The following is a 22,041-nucleotide window of genomic DNA, read 5'->3' as shown; positions in this document are numbered from 1 at the left end:
GACCCAACCGAGGCTGAAGAAGCTGCCTTTGCATTCGCCGTAATGACCGTATTTGAAACTATCATACTGACTCCAAATCTGCCATCATCCGATTGGCCCGTGACACTGTTTCCCCAACCACCACGTGCGTCCTCCGTCCTCTGCCCCAAGTGGCACGCAACGCCTCAGGTGACACTGCTGCCAGCAGCACCAATTATGACGATGCCTGTTTAATCGAACTGATCTGGGTCCCAGCGCACGCAGGAAACCCGGGTAACGAAGCCACCCACAGACAAGCTCGACGACTCACACGGCGAGCGGCGAGCCAGACTTCGGACCACGATACCGAATCCACCGAACCACTCATCACCTTTTACGACATCACGCAGTACAACGAGCTATGAAGCCAAACCAGACCACCCCCGCACCCGCAACTAAACAAAGCTCAACAAATCACTTCGTGGCAGATTCAAGCCAACTAATTTCCTTCCCCGTACATATACAGACACATATACCCTGCATTATTCACATCTAGCCGCACCCTTTGCAATACACAGACCGCAACCTCGTACCACACCACCTGGGGATGCAGCAAGGACTCTACCACACCTAACCTCCTAGGACAGTCACCTTCAAGTGAGGTCTGGGAGAGAATCCTCACGACTACAAGCCTGGACACCCTCCTCCGGACCATCAAACGTGCAGACGAGGTGGCGACCAGGCATGGCCTGACAGCCCTCGCCACTTAGGAAACCGTCAGCTGCCTTAATAAAGTTGTTTACTACTACTACTGGACGCAGAAAGCACAACCATTACTAAAGATGCGTAGGGAGACGCCACTATTACGGTTTTATTACCCAGAAGTCACACTTTATGAAATGGACAGCACACTTGCGTTTATTGGTGGCGTTATGTCGATGAAAGGAAGCTTGTTCGAAGTATTTCTGAATCGCGAGAGAAATATGAAACATCATTTCAAGGAGGAACAAGATTTGTATTTACACGACATTTCCTGGCATAACAACTTCTTTGCGGTAATCAAAGCATTGAGAAGAACAAAAAGCAGAAATAACAGTGTAATATGACGCGTCCAGGATGCTACAAACGTACACAGCTTGCAGCTTCGTCTACGTGGCTGGCGCAGGATCGGAACGAGTCTTCTGACTCGTCGGCTGTTGTCACCTGAAATGGCGAAAAACAGAGCGTAAAATCTTGGTTACTTTTAGAGATAAACCACGCAGTGCTTCAATGGTCTTTGGTCGTGGGTTAAATCATCAGTTTAGGGCCCAACAAAAAGCAGACATCCGACACGCTCTCTCAACACAGAGCTAGTCGGTACTGTAATACTCAATTCTGGTTAGTGATCTCTTACATCGCTGTGTTGTAATGCGCGTTATTTGTTTTCGCTAAAGGTCTCGCGTGCCTCATGGAGTGTGCACTATAATATCAACATTGTTCCCGGTACAGTGTCTGCGGTTCATAGAGAGATATATTGATGCAAACCTTACATGGTATATTAAACACGCAAAATGACCGCCGGTGCCAAAACGAGCGATGCGAAAATTGATCCCTTTGTCCTTACGTCAGCATAAAACGTCTTCATCAATGCAAAAGGAATGTTTGCTTTAAGGTTCTTCCATGTAAACTGATTCAGAGTGTGTTAAATATTTCTACAGTGAGTGCCACATACTGCGCTGCATTGCGGGTACATAGTATCATAGTATGGTGAAATATTTTGGGCTGATCAGTTCCTACACAAGTCATGGTAGCTGTCTGGTCATGATGCTCAATCAGTGTGAACACTGTAATGATAATAATTGTGGAACGGAAACCTGTAAGCTCTCACTAAGAAGCGTGAGCTCATGCTTCACCTTCCACATACAAGCAATTTCTATCAGCCAGACACGCCTGCGTGTCCCGCACGCTCGAACAGCGTTTACACATCAGCCTATCTACCTCATGGTGGTCAGTGCAAAAGATAGCCCAATTCCCCAGATTACTTCAGCCTACTTACCTCACTTAGAAGAAATAGAAGAAAAATTGTTCTCTGGGGTAAGTCGCTGTAGCGAAATTTTCTATATGAAAGCTTGTCTTCGTCAGACTGACAACAGCCTTGATGAAGAAGCCATTTTGTCAAAATGCTGGCTCCAGCGATTTTATCAATTTTTCGCTTTTTACAGCCCAGCGCTATGTTTCTCTCTCCCCTATGTTCGCTGAGTCCCATGACCAGCGTAACATAAAGGCCGAACGACTAACACCAAGAAGTTGGCATTCCTATTAAAACTGGAGCTCTCACACAAAAGAGACATGCTCAACTAGTCACACATTTGGTCCCAACTGCTATCCTTTACAATATATTGGAATAATTTCAATTTATCTGCGCACAAACGAGCTTTTACACCTGAAAGCATTATTCTTGAACGTGATTGTCTAAGCACAGAGGTCGAGTCACGCCGTCCTTGCACATTTCACGCGCCATCCCACGATGCAATGACGAACCTTTTCTTTTGTGGAGCAGGTCTGAGAAATAGACATTCATTGCTTACTAGTAGTCGTGTTTCGAATTCCGTAATTCCTATGTACGTTTACTTCGCGTATACTGCGAGTACATAGATTGCTGCATTGTTCATCGCTCGTACACCGGCATGCTGAATGCATTACCAGGCGAGCACCTACACTAAAGTTCACAAGCCCATGCCTACACTGCAAAACCTTAACCATGGTCACAGCGAAAAAGCGTTCATATAATCGAGTAGCTATACACGCTGCGAAAATAGCTACAGATAGCCTATCAGGCAGTTCAAAGTTGAAGTTGCTGCTCTATCAGTGCTACGAAGGTTAAAGTGTAGATGCCCTGTTAATACTCACACCTGCCTTTGCTGCTCCAGCGTAGGACGCTGCCTGGCAGTCACCCGAGCCGTGGCGGCTGCAGGCTCCCGTCTGTTCCGGTAGAACGAGGACAGAAAGCCACCGAGATAGGAGATCAATTCGCCACCAGGGTGCACACTCTGTGGCGTAGAAAGTGAAAAGAAGGTTAATATTTGTTCATGCAGCAATTTTGTGCGCATGGATTGTCGTACTCCACTTATAACCCTTATAGACATACAGAAGACGCAAACACTACTGATACCTCAGTATACCAATTTGGAGTGGTTCCCTTTAACATCAAAGGGAGAACACTGCCGTTAGATGTTCTAGCACTTATTACAATAATACGCGAGGCTGTACATCTGAAAACGACGTTATATTTGCGAGAAACTCCGTAGTGAAAGACTCCGGAAATTTGGACCATCTGGTGTTCTTTGAAGTGCACTGACTTCGCACAGTACACAGGCTTCTATACCGTTTCACCTTCATCGAAATGCGACCGCCATGGCCGGAATCAAGTCCGCGATTTTTCGGGTCACTAGCCGAGCGCCAATACTACTGTTCCACCGAGGCGAAAAGAAGAGCTAGCCCTTCGTAGGTCCCTTAGCTGTGATCTAGCCATAACAAAAGCGTGTGCGAATTGCCGCACTCCTACTGCTGTGGACACATTGATGTGTGTCATACTTGTAAACATGCGTTATTGTTTGTTAGAGCTAGGTGATACTGTCAAAAGTGCTGGCATCGAGGAGGAGGAATCGCAACTATAACATCGCAATTTCAGTTGCTACGCGCTTTTATGAGCTTCACAGCAGCACATGCATGCGTTTATGTGCTTTCTCTTTTCATCTCTGCTATGGCGGATTTTATCAAGTACTGACCATCTCGTTAAAGTCCGTAAGACAAGGGCTTACTCCAACCTTTGTGTCAATCTTCCTTCTCTTTATTATTATGGCCCTCACAGAGCATCCTTTCAGCGTTAGAGAGTGTCTATAGAGTAGCTTTGTATACATATATATTCTTCAAGACTCGGCATGAGCTTTCTAATAAATTTTACTTTGACAGTGATGAACACTGACGTAATCAGTTGAGGGTGTTCACGTTTTACCACTTCTATGCCGACAATTTTTACGGGCGAAGCTCCTTATAGCGGCACCCTCGTAGCCGTTGTAGTGTGTAACAAGTATAACATTTTGACCTCTAAGGTGGCGGCGGTAAGATATTTCTTCTGTGCGTTGTTGCACAATAACAAAAATGCTCAATGTACATGCCGATGGCAGCTAATGGGGAATGAGAGACAGGAGCATTCGCCTTTTAGTTAACGCGCACGCTGCGATCCCAATTAGCACTATCTGACAAGAAAGGCTTGCTACGTTATACTCGCTGGGCGTAACCTCCTTAGTTTTAGAAAGGTTTAGCGAGCGTCGGGCCACAGTGCCATGAATACAGTGAACTAGTATAAACCATGAACTCGAGGTGGTTAAAGGTGGGAAGTAGACCCGAAGCGCATGCCGTAAGAAAGTGTGCGTGTACCACCTCTCGTTTAGTCCTTGGAATGTCCGCTGGATGGCAGTGCTTTATATGGGGAATATATGATGAAAAGACGTGAGATGGTGGTACTTGGAGTGTTGAATAGATGGAGGAACGGACACCCAGACAGATGCATGGATGGACGCATGAACGGACGCCGAGGTGGATGCAAGGACGAACGCAGGGACGGACACACGAACAGACGCACGCACGGACGGGCGGATGGACACATGGACGGTCACACAGACGGACGCATGAACGGACGGAAGCACGAACGAATGGACTGACGAATGCTTCGCCCAACTCTCCATTATTCACTCCGTGGATATGCTGCGAATTTTGTTTTCCTCTACAGCCTCAATTTCTTCCCATTTCGCGTTAGACGCTGGTGCAGCAAGCAGCAATAAAGCTTGTAAATTGTGTCGCCACTAATCAGGAAAGCTTTCTTCGTGTTTTCAACTAAGTACATACAAAGCCTCCTACATTGACAGATCATTCGTAGATGCTGCCGTATGTTCTGCCGTATTAGTAACACCCTTAAGATAAGTTTGGACGAATTTAAATTTCATTGGCTTCATTAGAATAGAAGTTAAAACATTTAGATGTTAGAACATAGCAGCAAATACAATCGCACAGGATGATTTGTAAAAAAATATCAATGAAGCTTCTCAATTGTATGGCTCTTAGTACATAGTGTGCGATCCCAAACTGAATGATTGAATAGCCCTCCAGTTGCTGCTAGAGGTAAAATCAGCCATGCCAAAGTCTCAAAACTCAGTGTGTGCGTTTGCGTCTGTGTTCTCGTGTGTGACCTGTTCGTATCAATTCGCACACTCATATGATCACATGTGACCCTTTCAGCATGTTCAAGTGAGTATGATCACATGCGAGTATGATGTGATTTGTTCTCTATGAGTATGTTGCTGTGACGAGCGCTTACCCCTGTAGTTACATGTAGTAGTTATCGGCCATTGTGGTGAGAGTGTGCCACGGGTAACGGTAGAGTGTGCCGAGCGGAGATAATGTCAGAGTGATAAGCGTCTGCACGTTGCGCCGCAGAAGGCGTTAGTCCTGTCGCGACACAGAGAATGCCACCTCGTTTTTATCCCATACTTTTGCAAGAGAATCATTGGGACATGGCAATATACAGGCAAATGTAACAAAAAAGATGTAAAATTCAATCTGACTAATTGTAGTCCACTAAAATTATATAGCCTAATACGGTTACTAAGGGAGTAAACACGCGGTGAATAGAATTGGAGAGGCTTGTCTCCCTGCCTTACAAACTATTTATTGGGATCCCGTCACTTTCTTTATCAAGAAATATGGTGGCTGTTGGTCCACTGTAGATTTATCCCAGTATGTTTAGGTAGGGGTCTCCGACGTTCTGCTTCCGTAGACCCTGCACTACTGCTGATGTCTGAGTCAAACGCCTCCTCGTAATCCATGAAAGTTATGTATAGGTTACATTCAGGGCATTTTTCTATTACCTGACTGATAGTATGAATATAGTATTTGTGGAGTAGCTTGTACGAAATACTTCTTGGTCCTTTCAGGACCCTAGATTACGAAGAGTTACGGATAAGAGTTAACGGAGAGTATCTCAGCAACCTGCTGTTCGCTGATGACATCGCCTTGATGAATAACTAAGGGGAAGAATGATTACTTGACTGGATACGGAAAGTATAAAAGTAGGTCTCAAAATTAGTATGCACAAAACTGACTGAAGTAATGTGCAACTGTCTCGGCAGAAAAGAGCACGTTACCATAGATGCAGAGACGCTGGAAGTTGTAAATAAATATGTCTATTTAGTACAGGCAGTAACCGCGGAGCCGAACCATGCGAGCGGATTAACTAGAAGAATAAGAATGGAATGGCCCACATTCGGCAAGCTCACGCACAAATGACGCAAAAAACGTACTCACAGGTACAAATCAACGCAAATAAGCGTCTCAATTGTTACTTCACTGTGCCTGAAAAGCGTGCCCTTTCCGCAAACGAGGACTGTGTAACCATTGCAGTGACTTTTGTGCTCCCGGTAACTGCAACACAATTGTTCCGGTGAAAGCCCAAAGCCAGCCGAAACGTACGATCCTCCCCACTGCGAGATAAGGGCGCGCGAGTGAGCGTCCATCTCCTTCATCTCCGCGAAGCAAAGTACGCGTGGGAGATGAGACCACGCGCCTCCGCGTCGTGACGATGTGGCGATGCGCGCTCATTGGGCGTCTTGCCGGTAATACCGAAAACAGGATAGTTACCCCCGAAATGCCCGTCACCAGCAGTAAGTGGTAGATATAAATAGCTAGCCGTTTGAACGTTTGAGGAGGTGTTCCTTCATAGCTCAGTGGTTAACGTCTCACACGAGTCTGAATCTTCTTCTGGATTATTTTCTTTTTTGCATATATATAAATAATTAGACGTGTGTGTGTGTGTGTGTGTGTGTGTGTGTGTGTGTGTGTGTGTGTGTGTGTGTGTGTGTGTGTGTGTGTGTGTGTGTGTGTGTGTGTGTGTGTGTGTGTGTGTGTGTGTGTGTGTGTGTGTGTGTGTGTGTGTGTGTGTGTGTGTGTGTGTGTGTGTGTGTGTGTGTGTGTGTGTGTGTGTGTGTGTTGTGTGACGCAGACGCCAATGTCAACGTCGACGTTAGCGACAGAATACAGCCGACAGGGTCGATATTTATGCTATTGCAATCAAACAAACGCGTTACCGCTCTCAGTTACCACCATAAAAACATAACGCGTAACCATTACGGAGACAAAGTAAAGCACGTTATGTCTGCAGTTACTTCCAAAGCATAACGTTTATTGAATGTGTCTGCTGCAGGAAGCCAGAAAAGAAATTTTACAAATATTGAGTTTATGTTTAACACTTCTAAGCCAAACAAGATATATACCCCAATTCTCGTTTATTGAGAATTATCTGTACAGGTGCACTGGGCCTTACCAGTGTTATATAAGCTTAAATATGCATGTAGAGTTAAATGCGTGTGATCGCTTTTGGCACTGGAACAGCGAGAAGCCATTTTTTTTTTTGTCGATGGGACATAATACGCCATATGATTTTTTTTTGGTGAAGGGGGGGGGGGGAGAGACATAAACACGTCTGTGACAACAGATGTCCCTTGGTCTGCACCCATCTCCTGTTTTGGCCAGAAAAAATCATGGCGCATGCTTTTGCGACGCCGGTGCGCATAGACAGACGATCTACGCAGAAAATGCCTATAGTGTTGGCGTGCTTTTACAAGCAAAATGGATGTGCAAATTTTGTAGTAGTAAAGAAATGCCTTAATCAGCCTCGCTCAATCAGGAGTCTGAAGACAACCAATAATGCTTCATTTAATTTTTAATATTGTTTCATCTTTTGCCAGCGCAAATTTTCACCGCCACGAGGAGTTCGATAATCAGAGACGCAGCTGCCGCTGCAGAGATAAAGCAGAAAAATTTGTCTTCGAGACAGGGTTCAGAAGTCTTATCCGCTTTGTAGCAACTGTTCTGTAGCAACTATCATAAAACTACGGATATTGAGCCATTCTTTAAACCTACTTTCCTTCGTTTTACAAGTTTTTGACAATGGTACTTTACTCTTTGTCGAAAATACATTTTATACGCAAAATGTCTGCTTTGTAACACCAATATATGTGTGTTGGATCTTCACGAAATTTCAAGGGCGCCGAGTATTGAAATTGGTCCCACCATGTGGACGATAGTCAAGATCTCATGCCTTGTAAATTAAAAGCTTAAAAGAATACAAGGTTCCTTTTCGAGATGTTTGGTGACATACGTTTGAAATATTAAACACTCAATCAGAACTAAAATATTCATTTTCGGATCCATGCCGATCACTCACGGAGTCACCCGTTTGCGATAACTACGGTTAAGAGAAAAGCTGCCAACATGCCAGCTGTGTAGCTACTAGTGGTTACCTAGCTGTAACTGCGGCAACCCGTGGTGTTCGTGGTACATTGGTATTGTTGGGAAACTTAGGGATGTCAATGAAACTATACCACGTTAAAAGCAAACCAAATTGTGTTTCTTTTTGCGCTGTAGATAAAAAAAATTATTGTTTCGCGTCTCGCTTTATTTTTAAGACTTTTCTTCCTGCCCTTGGGTCACGTCTGTTCTCTATGCTGTGCAAATTTCCGCTGACGCAGACTCTATCGGCAGCGCACCTGTAGGCCGGTTGAAGTTGCCGGCTGTCTCTTATATGGGCCGGGATACAGCGTGGCCTAAGAAATTTCCACCCACGATTTCCACGCACAAAAGTGATTGCGCATGTTCTTTCTTTGTTCATACCTGGCAAGCAGGCAACAGTCCGACACTAGGACAAAAAATTCACTGAGTCAAGCCCCAGGAAAATTTTACCTACAAATGATCGATTTATTTATTGATCGATTTGATTGATCGACCCTTTCAATCTGGCGCAACCCATCATAGGGGATGGGCCATTAAGCAAGCGATACGATACATATAAACGAATTAGCTCATAATGTCAAATTGTTTAGGAATAGATCGTTTTGAAATTACTTTTTTGATTGATTCAACACTAGAGAAAGAAAAGAAAGAAAATAGGAATGCTTTTAAAGAATATGCTTGATTTCGATAGCATTAGAACTCTATTCGTTTCAAAAAAAAAAGAAGAAAACAGTAATGGGTAACGTGACGCCATACGTTACCTAAGAATAGTAACATGAGTACGTAAATTGTTACAGTCCCTAAACTGTGACGAGTACGTCACTTACCGACTAATGTAAAGCGTTAGCGGTTACGGCGTTACTTGTCACGCGTTACCGCAAACACTGCGCCCTTTAATCTTATGAGGTATAGGTTTTTCTTAGCACCTCAGAACTAATACCTACATACGTACATCTTCACGGATTCACTACATCAATCTGTCTTGTAAGTCAACAGTTTGAAATGGAATGAAACGATTGTATTCACAGCAGTTGCGATTCAGGCGGGCTAGGACGAATCGTTCCTAATGGTACTCAGCCGAAACATAATATGATAGAGGCCCCTAAATTGTTTGTTTACCATCTTGTTTTTGTGTTCAGCACAAGTATGATGATCTATTCGTAATGAATGAATGGGGCATGTTCCGTGTTTGCGCTGTTAATTTTAGTTCATGAACTATACAAGATTCGACATAAAGACTCAGTTTCTCACCACTCCGCCACCGCCAAAGTCGGCAGCCGTCAAGCAGCGGCAGACAAGGGACAAGGCCGCCATTACCCAACAGAGCACGATAAGCCACACGAAGATCTGTAAGAGAAGTATTATGATAAGAAAATACGCGAGTTCATGATTGTTTTCTCACAGATAATAATAGTTTGAAGACTGCGCCATAGAGGAGCAGATATACTGAACAAGAAAAAAATTACGGCTAGTTTAGGTGTAATTTCATTTCTGATGAGCTTACAGCGCAAGAAACAAGAAAGGACGAGGACACAGACCACAAATGTAACGACAGTTTGTGTTGAGAGTTGGTGCTCGTGTCATCACATTCTTGGTGTGCATCCTCGTAAAAAACGGAACCATGTGGATTCACTCGCGTGAAATTACAATGAAAGTATAGATGTAAATCCGTGTGCAAGAATGTTTTCTGAGATATAGGTTCCAGACGGTGTGCATATTTCTGCTCTTCCAAAGCGTGACTCTTATTTAGGCGGTCGTGGCTTAGGCTGCACGAAATCTTCGAACGCAGTGGCTTTGAATTGCAGATTATGTTGCCCAGAGTTCAAAGGTGTTTCACTTTCTCAGCGGGAGATGCGTTATTTGCGGCAGAATGCGTGAATTACTGAGCCATCGTTTCTATCTTTTGAACGATGAGAAGAAAAAAAAATTATTTGCTTCATTGAGTGCCCGAATTTGTCTGAAAATGTAGGTATAAACATTTATATATAAATATTTCCCACGAATGTGCCATGAAGTGCTTATTCCGTTCGTATTACGCCTGCGTGTCCATGTTTTATCTGTATTCTCCTTGTAACGCACCTGCGTAGTGAGTCTTTCGTTGTAGAGCGTGGCCACGCTATCGTTTTCCCAGGCTGCAGGTCCGCCCGCACGGGTGGTGCAACTGGGGAAGAACCAATCGATCGAAACAAACTTCGGTAAGTTGAAGAAAATTGTCCCCGTACGTAATGTAGTAATGTCAAACTCCACACAATCCGTGTTCTTGTTTTGAAAAATGATCTAAAAGAGAAACATCCACTCCTTTATTTCAGCGCACAAAAGCAACATGTTATGCACCTTATAGAGACGAGGAATTGCAGCACGCTTTACAAAATAGCAGAAAATCTGAAGGTGTGCGCCTAAAAGTGGTGCTACCACAATGCACACCAACTACAGCATACAAGATCAACATCACAATAGTGTTCTACGTACCAGCCCGTTTAGATCATTTATTGAACAGATGTTTTTCAAGCGAGGCGAACTCTGTGAAGCTGGCGACGTTCGTTAAAACTCTCCTCACCCACAGCTGGTGAGCACCAAGACAAGCTAGGGATGGTCTTAAGATGATACCATGACAGTACAGCAAAAGAATACGACAAGGGCCCTTTGCCCAACGAAGCGTAGTTGACGCCATTGCGGGAATCCTCTGTACGCTGCCATCCCCACTTTCAGTCGTGCATTACACCCCACCTCCCTCTTGTAGACTGCGATAAGGTATGAATACGAGCTTTGCCATACAAGGGATCTCCTTTTTGACGCTGCTATCTCACTGGGAAGGAGAGGACTGGCGGAAAAACGTGTGCGTGATGGCGTGAGGATTGGAAGGAGTCTCACAAGCAGAAAAGACTCGAACAAATATTTCGCTCCCCGCATCTCTCAAGAACGTAGGCTTTAAAGCAAGCAAAAGAAAAAAAAGCACATGCCCCGCCTTTCTTTGTATTTGTTTTACCGCTGCCTTTCAACCATTACGAACGCAAACTCATTCGCCCACCTCTCTGTTGTTCTGCGAAGCTAAGCCACACATTAGGATCGTCCTCGCAAACCTTCGCTTGCCATATTTTCTCCGATAGGGTAGAGCTGCTAATTTTTGCATACCATTTTTTGCATACCAAAAGCACTAATTTCTTTCACCAGAAGAGAAAATACACTAATGCTGTTCAAGACGAAGCGAAAGTGAGTTGAACAACATCAGGCTCAACTTAGAAAATAAAAAAGTCTGCAGGACGCATTACACCATTAAAGTTGCACGGTGGGCTTGTTGGTTATCCTTAGTATCCGAAGTGTGACACATACAGAATAGGAGAGAGCAGAAGACGCATAACACAAACACTATACAACAATATACAACGTCTGAGTCAGCAGACGACAGAAAGAGGCATGAACTGAATGGCCTGGGCAATCATGCAAAGGAGTTGCCAGAGGCGGTAGTTCCGCACAGTCAACAGTGCATTCAAGACTGTGTGGCAATTCAGTGGCTGCGGGAGCGTCTCTTGCTGCACGCCAAAGAATAAGCATCCTTAGTCAATATTCTGGACATCAGTACCAAGGCAGTGGAACCCTTCAAGACATCAACCTAAACATGGACACCTTGGTGGACTATTCTGGCTTTAAACACCTGCTGGTGAAAGGTTTGACCAAGTGGCTTGAGAGGCTGATGGCCTCAGTACCTCATCGGCAGACTTCCAGGAAAAGACGTTCTCAGTCTTCACTTCAAGTGTTGAGAGAAGCTTCCCCCACTGAAACATAAGTTTCCACAGAAAAAGACTACCACTGATTCACCCATGAATCATCTCGAAAACAAGTTTTGGCACTTATAAAGAACGCGCAGAGAATGCATTACTAATGAGAGAGCACCTCATTGAAATTGCTTGGAATGGACTGCACAAGAAGTACGAACAAGAACTCCATTCTGCTCATTTCATTGCCTTTCGACCAGCCACAGATTTATAAAAAAAAATTACGTTACATCATGCATTACGATATGTCACCTCTACAACTGTGGAAGCTAGTCAGAACCATTCAGATTTTTAGAAGTCAGATGGTCATTTCCATTTTGGCAAAGTGAAAAAGTAGGGAGGTCTTATCATGGCAAAGCGTATCCAAAAGCTATGTCTGTTGAAACTACGGGAATAACTTCACTGCGTGGCCGGGAATGTTTTCATTGCAAGCAGTAGTGTACAAACGGAAGGCTGGGGATGAGCTTAAAAAGTGAAAATGAATCATTCAACCACTATAGCATTGTCTTTAAGGCCTCAGTAAATGTAATTGAAAGCCTTCCTGGAATGCATAAACGAATCGAGTCATCTTACGGCCACTGTACGCCATATTGAGCATAGGTATTACCTTATTGGCCACGTGCATGCAGACCGTTTCCCAAAGGCGGTCTTGTCTAGGTTGGCTGAAATCTGGCGTTCGTCTCATCCTCTTTGATATCACTTTCGTAAATGTTTGTATGATACTCAAAGTAAGCTGATGAGTCTAATACTCAATATAACTAACATGCGTCGAGAAACCCACTATAACTTACTAAGTTCCTTGTTTTGAATTATCACAAATACCATCTTTCATGCAAGCAACCTTCTAAAATCCAGTCGCGCCACCGTGTTTTAGTGTTTATGAGCACTCGTCTGCTAATGCGAGTGTCGCGGCGTCAAGTTCCTGCTGCGGCGGCTGCATTTTCGATGGAGGCGAAAGTGTTTGAGTCCCATGTACTTATATTTAGGTCACGTTAAAGAACTCCGTCCGGTTGGAATTTGCGGCGTCCTTCACTACGGCGTTTTCTCATACTCGTATCATGATTTTGGGACGTTAAACCCCACATACTATCAATATTTTAACCTTCTAGAAGACAGAAACACTTATAGTCGTTTGCTTAGTTTTTGTTCTGATGCGAAACTGTCTTTGTCTTAGCCGTGCTCACTTCCTCAAGACGCGTAACTCGAGCTCGTAGAAAAAAGTGTTGACACCGCTGGTCACCAGCCAGGCCATGATGAGAGTGAGTAGGGCGAGGATGGTGCTCAGAGCCGTGGCCGGTGGCACTATCTTCCACACGTGCACGAAGCTGCGAGAAATCGAGAATCGCGTTTTAAGAACTGCTTTATGCACGTGCCTTAATTTCCACAATACAACGCTAGTGTCACCTTCTGTGACGAGCATATTGTAATTATCGAATTGAAATTAACCCTATTAAACGGCTTATGCTAAAACAAATACCTTGTCAAAGTGTCTGGATCCTCAGCATAATGATAGTATGTCCACATGCAACTATAACGTACATAGATGCACAGGCATCAGAACAAGAGTTGCGAAAATTATCAGACATGTTATTTTCGCATATAAAACACCTTGAAAACAACCGGCTGCCAATAGGCTGGTTAACCTCCCTGCCGTTCTTTTTCTCCTATTAGGAGCGAAGCTCCTTAAGGCGTGGGCTGTGCGTCCCCTGTATGTAGCCACCTCTCACTCAGTTCTAAGTATTACGCTAGCCACCGCCCGATCTAAAGGGTACAGCCATATCCATCCGTCCAGTCGTCCATCCGTCCGTCCATCCATCCATCCATCCATCCATCTATTCGTCCATCCGTCCGTCCGTCCGTCCGTCCGTCCATCCATCCATCCATCCGTCCATCCGTCCGTCCGTCCATCCATCCGTCCGTCCGTCCGTCCGTCCGTCCGTCCGTCCGTCCGTCCATTCATCCGTCCGTCCATCCGTCCGTCCGTCCAAAAGATGCAAGATGTTATAAACTAGATGGCGGTACGTGTAGTTGATTATGAAAGATGCGAGGTGTTATAAAATAGGAATGATGCCACATATGGCGCGTGTCATCGTTCGATATAGTGCGGCGACGTACGCTAGGGGGAGCGTTGCAATAAAATCGAGTGGGCAAAGTGCACGGAGAATTCATGGTTTACCAGGTTTACCTCCGGAGCTTCGCCCACTCATCATCATTCACTTCGTGGATATGGCGGCATTTTTTTTTCTTCCTTCTTGTGGTTTCCGCATTCGCTTAGTAGCATTTCAAATTATTATACAAAGATTTCAACGTGTCAAGTTTTAATACAAAACAAGACTTCTGACACGCTTCTTTGTAATGACGTTTACACACTAAATTGAAAGCATTGTGTCGTTTTACGTGCACTGATTTAGTTATACTCCGCAATGACGTGGCGACACTAGTAAGTCGCCTCTTCCCGAAAAGATTATTAAAAAGTGGTTTTAGGATTATCGGCGGCAACTTGCGGTAGAGTAGTCGTTACTTCAGATGAATGTAACAAACGGAAATGAGATAGGTTAGTTAATTAGGTGGTGTCAAAAAGTTGCAAACGTTCAAGGCCATTCCGCTCAGTATGCACATAGGAGCCCTGTGATTCGAAATCAACGTCACTATACATCGCTCAAACACGTATTGACTAGCGGTAGAAATAACACTGCAGTAATATCGATCACCATGATGACGATGTTCTTATTGCCGATTTCTTACACCATTCCTTATATAACATCGTTCGCATAGACGTTATTCGGGTGCAATAAAAAAATTAATATGCTTCACTGCAGCACACAATACGAGCTGTTAGGGATGTAAATGCTTTCAAGGGAACTATGTCATTGTCCTGGCACTATACAAACACTCACCTTAAGAAACAAAAGAGCAAATAATGCAGTTTCGCTTCACTGTTTCACTCCTCTTATTCCACAAGAAAGTTAGTCTACAACCAACACCTCACTTTTTCTGAAGGAAGAAAGTTGTGAAATAATCTTGTTTGTATTCAGACTGTAAACAAGCGCCCACCTCAACGAACAAATATAATTTCACTTTCCTGTTGCATTGTTCTCTGTAGCAAGCTCTTCTTTACTGTCAAGACAATTAACTTCCCCGACAATATTTTGCAGAATTATCAGATGCGACACCTCCACGTGCTCTGAGCGAACGCATCGCGCCGATTTCTAAAAGAGAGAAGTTGTGAATGAAAACTCATGATACACGCCGCGTGCGTAAATGCCTGTGAAGTGTATCCTCTCTCTCTTGAAACGCAGCCGTGACAGTGCGAAAGGCTGCAGCCAAACCAGTGAATAGTCCAATCTTAATTGGGTGAATTTGTGCACAGGAAAACTAAATACTCACATCCAACTCATAGTGACACACTCTCCGTTGGCCCACATGTAGAAATAATTGATATTCACCTTAACTTTAAGTGGGTCGGCTCTAATAGATGATTCAGTGAACATTATATAGCGTCGCCGGACGTAGTCGCGTGCAAGACTTGGCAGCAGCGATAATGAATTATTTTGCTGCAATGCGGTATGTATAATAAACTACCTTTGCAGCCACACAATTCCATTTCGTTATGAATTACTCTAAGCTGGTAATTTTAAGAAAATCGCTCGTTATTTTCCCAATTCTCGGTTAGTGAAATCATGAGACATAGCGTATTTAGTGGAGTATAGCTCTGCGTGGGGTTTTTTTATTATTCTGCGCCGCAGTAAACACAGAACAAGACTGGTTGACGAAACATGGGAGAGGCCATTTTTTCTGCCATGTGGTGCAGTCCTGGTGATGATTGTGATGATGGTGTAAAGTATAGCGTGTACACTGTTTTCGCACCACAAGACATTGACCGAAAAAACATAACTAAGACAAGTTCAATCACGACCGACCCATTGACATAGAAACTGATGAGCCGGCAGCATTGTAGAAGCAGCGGCATCACTGAGCGGTCCGTGGACGCAATCTACCAGAGCCTATAGACACAAATAGCTTCGCAGCAAATAAAGGTTGCCTCACCTTTCGTCCTCGGGTAAGTTCCGGCTGGGCGCGCACATAATAAAGAACCAGACGGAGATGACGCCGTACACGAACGATGCGAGCATGGAGAAGAGCACGAAGTTGCAGAGCCCGTCGCCGCCCCACTCGGTGCGCGCTAGGTCGATGCGGCAGTTGCCCGTCTTGACGTTCAGCTCGACCCAGGGCTGCGTGTAGAGCATGCACTTGCTCATGGTCGTCTCCAGACTCGAGTTCATGTTGCGGTAGCTCAGCAGCGCGCCCAGCGATGTCCCGATGGTGCAGGTGTAGAGGAGGATGTGCGTGGCACGCCACACGTTCACGTTCCGGTTCTGGGCCATGGTAGGAAGGCGGCGGAAAAGGAGTCCGACGGGGAGACCGCATTCGACCGACCGAGACGACAGAACTCTTCTTCTTCTTCAATTATCGCTGCGGCCAGCGCGTGACGGTGGTGGTGTTGTTAATATGCTCATGAGTCAAGTCAGGTCAAGTTCTTTGAGTCTATGGCCCACACCCACGCTGGAGGACATTATGAGGACGGCACAGTGGAGATAACTAAATAATTGTGGTGCTGAATTTTCGTTTCCCGGGATTTTAAAGAGAAAAATGTGTTGTTCTCGTGTTAGTGGAGTACTCTTTCACGATACCACGAGTGTATAGTTCCTACGAGAAGATGCTTGGCGCAAAAAGAAAATGCCATTGCAGACGCCACGATGAATTTCCTCCGCATATCACTGTGAGGTTAAATAAACTTTATTTGGTCCTGCGACGTTTCAGAATTGGAAGGTGCCTCCTAAAGCCTGTGTAGGGGCTAATCAATCAAAATAAAATGCGCTGTGCTTTGAAGGAGCCAGAAGATCCATCTATGACGCTGCAGAAAATTTCGTTTAGATTGTGTTATGGAAATGCGACAAAAAAACGAGGAATTGAAACTGGTGACGTCATCACCGATTGGTTGGTTCGTTGGTTGCAAAACGTTGTTGAATATGTCAACGGGAAATTTAAAATAACCCTTCTGACACTGATTTTCTCAACTATCAATAAACCTGTGGAGTTTAAAATTGGCTACCATTTGTTATATCTATAGTCTATAGTATTTCATTATTTTTTCACTATTGTCTCTTTGTTAATGCAAAATAACAAGGTGAAAAAAAACGCATACGCATGGTGTAACTACAGGGTTGTCTCATTGGGCAGCCATCTACACCGCAAGTAATAACAACGAATGCTTACAACAAATGACTCGAAAAACTTATTCTACAATTTCCACAAACATTCGCTGCACATCTAAAAATTATACAAACTTCAAGAGCCCAGATATGCAATATTACTGCATAAACATGGGACCTGCTTTTTGGCATGTCAGCTGAATGTCCCTTTTCGGATGAATTGATTTTTTTGTCAGTTTCGTCCATCAATTCGCCAGCCTTTCTATATCGTCATTGCTTCTAGAATAATATCTCGTGTCACAGTAAGATACATATGAGTAAGCGAGCTCCGCCGCATTGAAATGGCCACGTGGTGCTAGATATCACAGCTTTACAATACGTTCTGCTGTCTTTGCTACGGTCCCTAGAATATTAGATGAATGGATGAACTTTTTTACGAGTGTTGAGAGACGCAACTATAGCACTCAGTGGACCACTCCCACGTTGGAACAGGCAGGCTAAACCTGGCCGCCACATTGTGAATTCTCTGGACGACCCAAATGGAGGTTTCGGGATATCTTAGGAGCCATATTTTTGCTCTAGCAGGCCTGTCAACAGGTCATTCAAGCCAAATTTTCCTTTTTCTGAGATATTTTCAGCTTTAATCTTAGAGGGAACAAAAAAAAAGGATGCTTCAAGACACGGAGTCCACGACGTGCAGGGCATGTCTTGTACCTTTGTGGGGGCCGGGTAAGCACGTGCGATCGAGTGTCATTTTGTGTCTGGCATCCTATGACAGTAAACAAATTTCTCGGGGAGGTGGTGTGGCACGTGACCAACCCATCGGCCGCTGGTTGTGAGTGCAGAACGTTGTATTGTTGCTATTTAGGAAAAAAAACACCACGACAACGTGTATCCCTAGTTCCTCATATTAACTCTGAAAACGGATCAGCGTTTTGAAGTCACTCTTCCAGGAAAGTTTCGTTTTGTGTCTGCAGGAAAACTGGCAGGAATGCATGCAATTGGTATTGAAGATAATATTATTACATGGATAACATCATATCTACACAACCGCAAGCAGTTTGTCGCTGTGAACAACCACACGTCAAACCACCTGAACGTCCTTTCGGGCGTACCACAAGGATCAGTCTTAGCACCAATTTTGTTTCTTATCTACATCAACGACATTCCTATGATCATTGACTCACCCGTTCAAATAAGGCTTTTCGCAGATGACTGCGTTGTGTACACAAGGGTAAATCGAACTGAGGACCAGATTAACCTTAATCACTCATTAACAAAAATTCAAGCCTGGTGTTCCCAGTGGGGAATGACATTGAACGCGCGGAAAACCGTTGCCATAACTTTCACGAATAAGAAAAAAACACTCAAATTTGCTTATACAATAGACAATTTAGAAATTACCAAAAGCGGTCAAGTTAAATATTTGGGAGTTACATTAACATCCAACCTTAATTGGGATCCACATATAACTGCTATTTGTTCGAAAGCGCAAGGTAAATTGGGCTTCCTAAGAGAAAACTCCGTAACACTCCCCCTGCAGTAAAGCTAACCGCCTATAAGACCCTGATTAGACCAGCACTAGAATACGCCGATATAATTTGGAGTCCACATCATAAATTTCTCATTAGAAAAATTAAGCGAGTGCAAAACTTAGCAGTTCGATTTGTGTTTTCCGATTACTCTAGGTATACCAGTGTTACTAATCTGCGTAAAAGAGCCGAACTTCATTGCCTTTCCGAACGGAGAATACATTCTAAACTTAAATTCCTGTATCTTCTTTATCATGGGAAATATGCCATATCCAGATCAGACTATCTTCTTGAACCTTTCAGGCATTCTACGAGAACTAACCACAATAAGACAATACGACTGCCCACAAGTCACAACAACATTCACAAAAACTCTGTTTTTCCGTCATCAATTGCATATTGGAATCAACTTCCATTAATAGCTGTGAACTGTGACACCGTAGAATCCTTTATTGAAAAGATTAAAACTATAAGTTTTGAACAATAGACGCAAATGTATGAATAGGGATTTATTGTGAGCAGTTTTTTTCCCTTTGACTGGTTTGTTTTTTTAGCATGATTCTGAACGTTGCATTATGACACTGTTGTTTTGGCTACTTGGACTTCAATAGTTTTTTTCTTTCTTCTTCTTGGATTGTGTCGGTACCTTTCTGTACGTGACATCATTGTTTGTATATCCTATGTACCACTCCTGCTTGGACCGAGAAGGTCTGCAGTATACTTAAATAAATAAATAAATAAAAAATAAATAAAGCTATTCGAGAGAAAGATTACTTAAAATGGGAAAATTTCGTGGGCGCTGAGGAATGAAAACAGAACATCACCGGCGTTTATGCCGACTTTAGGCAGTTGCTGCTGCGAGCCCACGATGCGAGGTGCCATTGCTATGTTTTCTGTGCTGGTGTACCAGCAGCTTTTTGCAAAAATATCAGCGCTTCGCTTGCTTCTTTGATGAGAATAAGGGGTCACTTTCGTTGAAATACCACCACTGTGTATTACGACTGAGCTATACGTCTTATCTGTGCGTATATGTCGAAGTTGTGAGTTCACCGACACTCGCGCGACACGTTCTGTTGAGAAACGCTTTTGTTCGATGTCACAGACCATAAGACTGTACGCGCTATTTTGTGTAATAAAGTACCTGATAAATTAACGTCGATCCTTCTCGTGTTTCCACTGAGGGAAAAAAATTCCTTCAATGCCCGATGCACAACCGGAAAAGGCTGTGATCGGCATACGCCAAACATTCGTTTGTAGTTTTCCCTAGCGACGTCCCCTAGGAATTTGTTGCATGTTGTCGGGCTTTCGATCTCTGTTGGATGTCAAAACGTCTGGCGCTAGCTTTGACACGTGTGCTATATAGCGTGGTGGTAGTAATGGTGATTCGAGGAGAGGGAAGGCGTTTATTTCTATACTCGCAGACCTCGTTTCTTTGCCATGAAGGGAAACATACAGGGGTGAAGTAGTACTGCACATGTACTCATCCGCGATGCAGTCTTGATGGGCTCGCGTTTCGAATGACGGCAGAGCCCGAATAAAAACAGTGCATACCGTTTGCTCAGTCTGCTTGTGCAGTCATTTGCGAATGAAATTCGTCACAAGCTGCTTCGGCGAGTCGTCGAAATAGTAGGACGGCGACCAGCGCTCCCTTGAAGACGAAGCCATTTTGAATTGAGGCGCACGCAAAACGTGAGACTTTTTCGCACGCGCGAAAAAAACACGAAATGAAACTGTACAAAGTAAAAGAAATATGAATGTTTCCTTGGTGTTTGCTGCTTTTATTTATAAGCCACATCCTGCAGAACATAAAAATATTTTAAGTGTTTTTCTCTAGAAAACACGGAAGCAATTGTGGCCAACGTTTATAGATATATACTTCAGAATATATGCTCAAGAATATAGTGCCACTGATTGTGGCACTATATTCTTGAGCGGTGACACACTCCCACTTCGCCTCCGTATCCTTGCCTTCATTACCAAGATCTCTATTTTAGGGATAGCTTTCAGCGCCGCCATGTTGGTTTGTAACCTTCATTTCTGTTCTGCATCTTTAACAGCTAAACGAACAGCGTTACGGTAGACGCATACGCATAAAAACGCTTGAGTTGGTGCATACGATATTTCAAGGCCTTAATAATTGACATCGCAATGAACGAAAACAAACAAAAAACATCGACCCCCCCATGGCGACACCCACACGTTATAAGTGAAATAGTCTATAAAACTAATAAAGCAGCACGACAGAGCGTCCGTCAATGAATAGAAAAGCGGTGTGAAATAACATAACGGAAAGGAGAATAACACCAACAGTTCCTTACCCTTCCCTGTCTTCCTCAGTCTCACGTGGCCACCATTCGCTCTCCTTGTCACGGCGTTTGTTTGTACAGGCCGCACAGGTGGTTGTATGCCAGTGAGACTATTCAGGGCATAGCATACGATCTACTCGAAAATGCTTAGTTGGCCTTCGTGGTTTACTCTTAGCCCCTATGACGACGACAGAGCAGCTCTGGCCGACTGGATTAGCCCTACGCCATCTCCTGTCGCCGACAAGAGCTCTCGCGAGTGGTGCCCCGCCCTCGGACTCCTGTGACCATGTTTCACCTTTCCGATTTTCTCTCTCTTGCCGTCGTCGCTCGCTGTCCCTGTGCATCTCTCTGTCTACACACACACACACACACACACACACACACACACACACACACACACACACACACACACACACACACACACACACATATATATATATATATCTTTAATCCTATGCTTTTAATCTCTCCTCACCCTTATCCCTTGTGAGCTACTGTTGAGGTGTCGCACCAGATGTAGACAGTTACGGGGCTCACTTTTCTCTTCTTTTCCCTTTTATAACCACAATCTTATAGCGCAGTATTTCGCCTATTTCACCTAGATTTTCCATTGCTCATGCAGACCCTTGTCTCTTTGTTTCGCATATAGTTGCGTCGATCAATCTCTTTACGGCTTTTTTCCACCACTCTACTAACAAACTCGTCCCTGGATGTTCCCACAAGTCTTGCGGGGAATATTATCGTCAAATCTATATATGTGAAGTCGTTTGCTGCTTAGACGAACACATCGGACGGTAACAAGTATTTGCACCGACATATTAAATGCTAATCATTTCTTTGCGTACTGAAAGCGCTTTTGGCGTCTATCTACGTATGTATAGATCTAAATATCTAGCCGCTCACATCTGGGTGCTCTCGTGATCACACCCTTACC

The 22,041-nt window shown here is 44.1% G+C and overlaps 1 protein-coding gene across 1 annotated transcript; it reads right to left on the bottom strand.

Annotated features, from left to right (window-relative positions):
• Positions 1 to 1,077: 1,077 nt before the first annotated feature.
• On the bottom strand, positions 1,078 to 16,478 carry LOC119165324 (uncharacterized). Its single transcript, XM_037417504.2, has 6 exons — positions 16,104 to 16,478; positions 13,241 to 13,381; positions 10,363 to 10,444; positions 9,535 to 9,630; positions 2,850 to 2,987; positions 1,078 to 1,161 (listed from the first exon to the last, which is right to left on the bottom strand). Exons 1-6 carry the CDS (start codon positions 16,439 to 16,441, stop codon positions 1,078 to 1,080), a joined length of 879 nt encoding a protein of 292 aa, XP_037273401.2. The 5' UTR covers positions 16,442 to 16,478.
• Between the last annotated feature and the right edge of the window lie 5,563 nt (positions 16,479 to 22,041).

This window comes from Rhipicephalus microplus, chromosome 8 (assembly GCF_043290135.1).
Source record: "Rhipicephalus microplus isolate Deutch F79 chromosome 8, USDA_Rmic, whole genome shotgun sequence".
Lineage (NCBI taxonomy): Eukaryota > Metazoa > Arthropoda > Arachnida > Ixodida > Ixodidae > Rhipicephalus > Rhipicephalus microplus.
Note: the sequence above shows the minus strand (reverse complement) of the source record. Positions and strands in the feature narration are given on the sequence as shown.

Excerpts from the sequence above, each read along its gene's own strand:
- LOC119165324 (XM_037417504.2), bottom strand. The coding sequence starts at position 16,441 with ATGGCCCAGAACCGGAACGTGAACGTGTGGCGTGCCACGCACATCCTC. Across the intron at positions 9,631-10,362 it reads ACGAAAGACTCACTACGCAG|ATCTTCGTGTGGCTTATCGT; the intron begins GTGCGTTACAAG and ends CTTCTCTTACAG. Across the intron at positions 2,988-9,534 it reads ACTTTGGCGGTGGCGGAGTG|AGTGTGCACCCTGGTGGCGA; the intron begins GTGAGAAACTGA and ends TCTACGCCACAG.